We start from the raw sequence: 2931 nt of genomic DNA on the forward strand, positions 1-2931 counted from the left end.
AACGAAAGACAGAGATGTGCCAACGTGATTCGTGCAGTTTTTCTAAGAATTTTCATGGAACTTAATGAATCTTTGCATATTTAAATTCACATAGAGATATAGTGGGTTAATGTGTGAATGTATTTTTAATATTACTCGAGAGCGGAGTCAACATGAGTAATAAATTTTAATAGCATAGATGGAGGATTAAATTGGATTGGTTATGGTGAAATCGGATGTCCTAATGTCTTAATCTCTTGGTGATTTCTATTACTGCCTGCGTCTTTATTTAATTTTTAATTATTTTATTTTATTTTATTTGAATATAAATTCGCTTATTCGATTGTTCAAATAAATTAGGGTTAGAATAATTTCGGTAACTAATAGGATATACAATCTCTGTGGGACGATATTCTACTCTTCATTATATTACTTGTGCCGACTAGTACACTTACTAATTTACTCAACAAGTTTTTGGCGCCGTTGCCGGGGATTGTTTGGATTAGTATCGATACCAACTAACCTTAGTTTAATTTGAATTTTATTTTTATTATTTTTATTTGAATTTTTATTTTCTTTTTTAATTTTATGAGACGCTCAAGAAGTTTTGATTTATTGCCTTTTGATCCAGAGATTGAACGTACGTGTAGAAGACTTAATAAAGAAAGGAGAAAAGCTTCACATGAGCAACAACTAATCATGGCTGACGAAGCATTACATGGAAATGATGATGCAAAACCCTTAAGAGATTATGTTGTACCTACAGTTAATGGTGCTCGCTCAAGCATTGCACGTCCTGCCGTTCAAGCCAATAATTTTGAAATTAAGCCAGCTATAATCCAAATGATTCAGACGTTAGTACAGTTTGCTGGGATGCCAAATGATGATCCAAATGCTCATATTGCAAATTTCTTAGAAATTTGTGACACATTTAAGCAAAATGGTGTTTCAGACAATGCTATCAGGCTAAGGCTTTTTCCGTTCTCAGTGAGGGATAAAGCAAAAGAGTGGTTGAACTCACTCCTTGCTGGAACAATCACTACTTGGGATGGTTTAGCACAGAAGTTTTTAGCAAAGTACTTTCCTCCAGCAAAAACAGCCAAGTTGAGGAATGACATCACAACCTTTGCTCAGTTCGGGATGGAATCATTATATGAAGCGTGGGAGAGATACAAAGACCTACTAAGAAAATGCCCACATCATGGTCTACCAGTTTGGCTTCAGGTGCAGACATTTTATAATGGTTTGGGATCCAATACCAGAACAATGATTGATGCTGCTGCAGGAGGAACGTTAATGGGAAAAACACCAGAAGCAGCTTATGAATTATTGGAGGAGATGGCATCCAACAATTATCAGTGGACTTCAAAACGATCAATGCCAAGGAAAATTGTAGGAGCCCATAATGTTGATGTTGTCACTGCTTTATCTACACAGATGACTGCTTTATCTAATAAACTGGAGCACCTAAATGTTAGTGCTATTCAAACTCAAGTGTGTGAATTATGCGGAGGGAACCATACCAGTGTCAACTGCCAAGTTGGAAGTCCTTTTGCGTCGTCATCTGCTGAACAAGCTCATTATGTGTCAAACTTCCAGAGACAACAACATAACCCATATTCTAATACCTACAATCATGGCTGGAGAAACCACCCGAATTTGTCATGGAACAACACTCAGAATACATTGGCACCACCTCTAGGGTTCCAACCACAAGAAAAGAAGTCAAACGTAGAAGATGCTCTTACCCAGCTTACAACAAATATGTTTCAATTCATGACCAAAACAGAGACAAATTTTCAAAATCAAGCTGCATCAATTCGGAACCTCGAGGTACAAGTGGGTCAGATTGCAAACTTTCTATCCAGTAGACAACATGGCTCTCTGCCAAGCAACACCGAGACAAATCCAAAAGAGCAAGTTAATGCAATTATACTTCGGAGTGGTAAACAACTTGATGAGCCGCGAAAAGAAGCAAAGAAATTTGATGAAGAACAAACTGAAGACACCACTAAGGTTTCAAAGGCAGCAAGTTCAGAAATACCACAACCTAAACTAGCAACACTAGTCAAGGCCTATGTTCCTCCAATCCCTTTTCCTCAGTGTCTCTGGAAAAATAACATAGATAAGCAATTTTTAAAATTTCTTGATGTGTTTAAGAAATTGCATATTAACATTCCTTTTGCAGATGCTTTGGAACAAATGCCGCTTTATGCCAAATTTATGAAAGAAATGTTGTCCAATAAGAGGAAACTTGAGGAGCATGAAACTGTAATGCTGAATGAGGACTACATCGCCATCTTACAAAATAAATTGCCACCAAAGCTGAAAGATCCAGGGAGTTTTAATATTCCATGCACTATTGGAAATTGTTATTTTGATAAAGCTTTGTGTGATTTAGGTGCAAGCATTAATTTAATGCCTTTTTGTGTTTTCAAGAAATTAGGTTTGGGTGAACCTAAGGCAACAACTGTTACCTTACAATTGGCAGATAGATCTATAAAGTACCCAAGAGGCATAATTGAGGATGTGCTTGTGAAAGTTGTCAAGTTTATATTCCATGCAGATTTTATTGTCTTGGATATGGCTGAAGATATAAAGTTACCTCTTATTCTAGGCCGACTATTCTTAGTTACAGGAAGAGCTTTGATTGATGTTCAAGAAGGGAAATTGATTTTAAGAGTTCAAAATGAGCAAGTCATTTTCAATGTGTACACACCTATCAAGTATCCAATTGAACTCAAAGATTGTTTTCAAGAAGACACCATGGATAGAAAAATGGCCAAATCATTGAAGGATAAAGATCTATCTGACCCTCCTGACATTTATACAATACATAAGCAATCTATTAATGAAGATTCATCTCCTAATTTTCGTGGGAAGAGGCCTAATTGCAAGAACTTTGTGCAAGGTCCATCCATATCATCTCCTTGCATCCACGAGCCTCCTTGA

The 2931-nt window shown here is 36.6% G+C and overlaps 1 protein-coding gene and 1 non-coding gene across 2 annotated transcripts; one reads left to right on the forward strand and one right to left on the reverse strand.

Annotated features, from left to right (window-relative positions):
* Positions 1-678: 678 nt before the first annotated feature.
* LOC112099078 lies at positions 679-2931 on the forward strand. The gene has a single exon (XM_024186181.1). It carries the CDS (start codon positions 679-681, stop codon positions 2929-2931), a length of 2253 nt encoding a protein of 750 aa, XP_024041949.1.
* On the reverse strand, positions 1081-1187 carry LOC112099453. The gene has a single exon (XR_002906254.1). It is a non-coding gene; the product is annotated as a small nucleolar RNA R71 (small nucleolar RNA).

This window comes from Citrus clementina, unplaced genomic scaffold, assembly GCF_000493195.1.
Source record: "Citrus clementina cultivar Clemenules unplaced genomic scaffold, Citrus_clementina_v1.0 scaffold_4, whole genome shotgun sequence".
Lineage (NCBI taxonomy): Eukaryota > Viridiplantae > Streptophyta > Magnoliopsida > Sapindales > Rutaceae > Citrus > Citrus x clementina.

Coding starts and splice junctions, on each gene's coding strand:
- LOC112099078 (XM_024186181.1), top strand. CDS start 679: ATGGCTGACGAAGCATTACATGGAAATGATGATGCAAAACCCTTAAGA.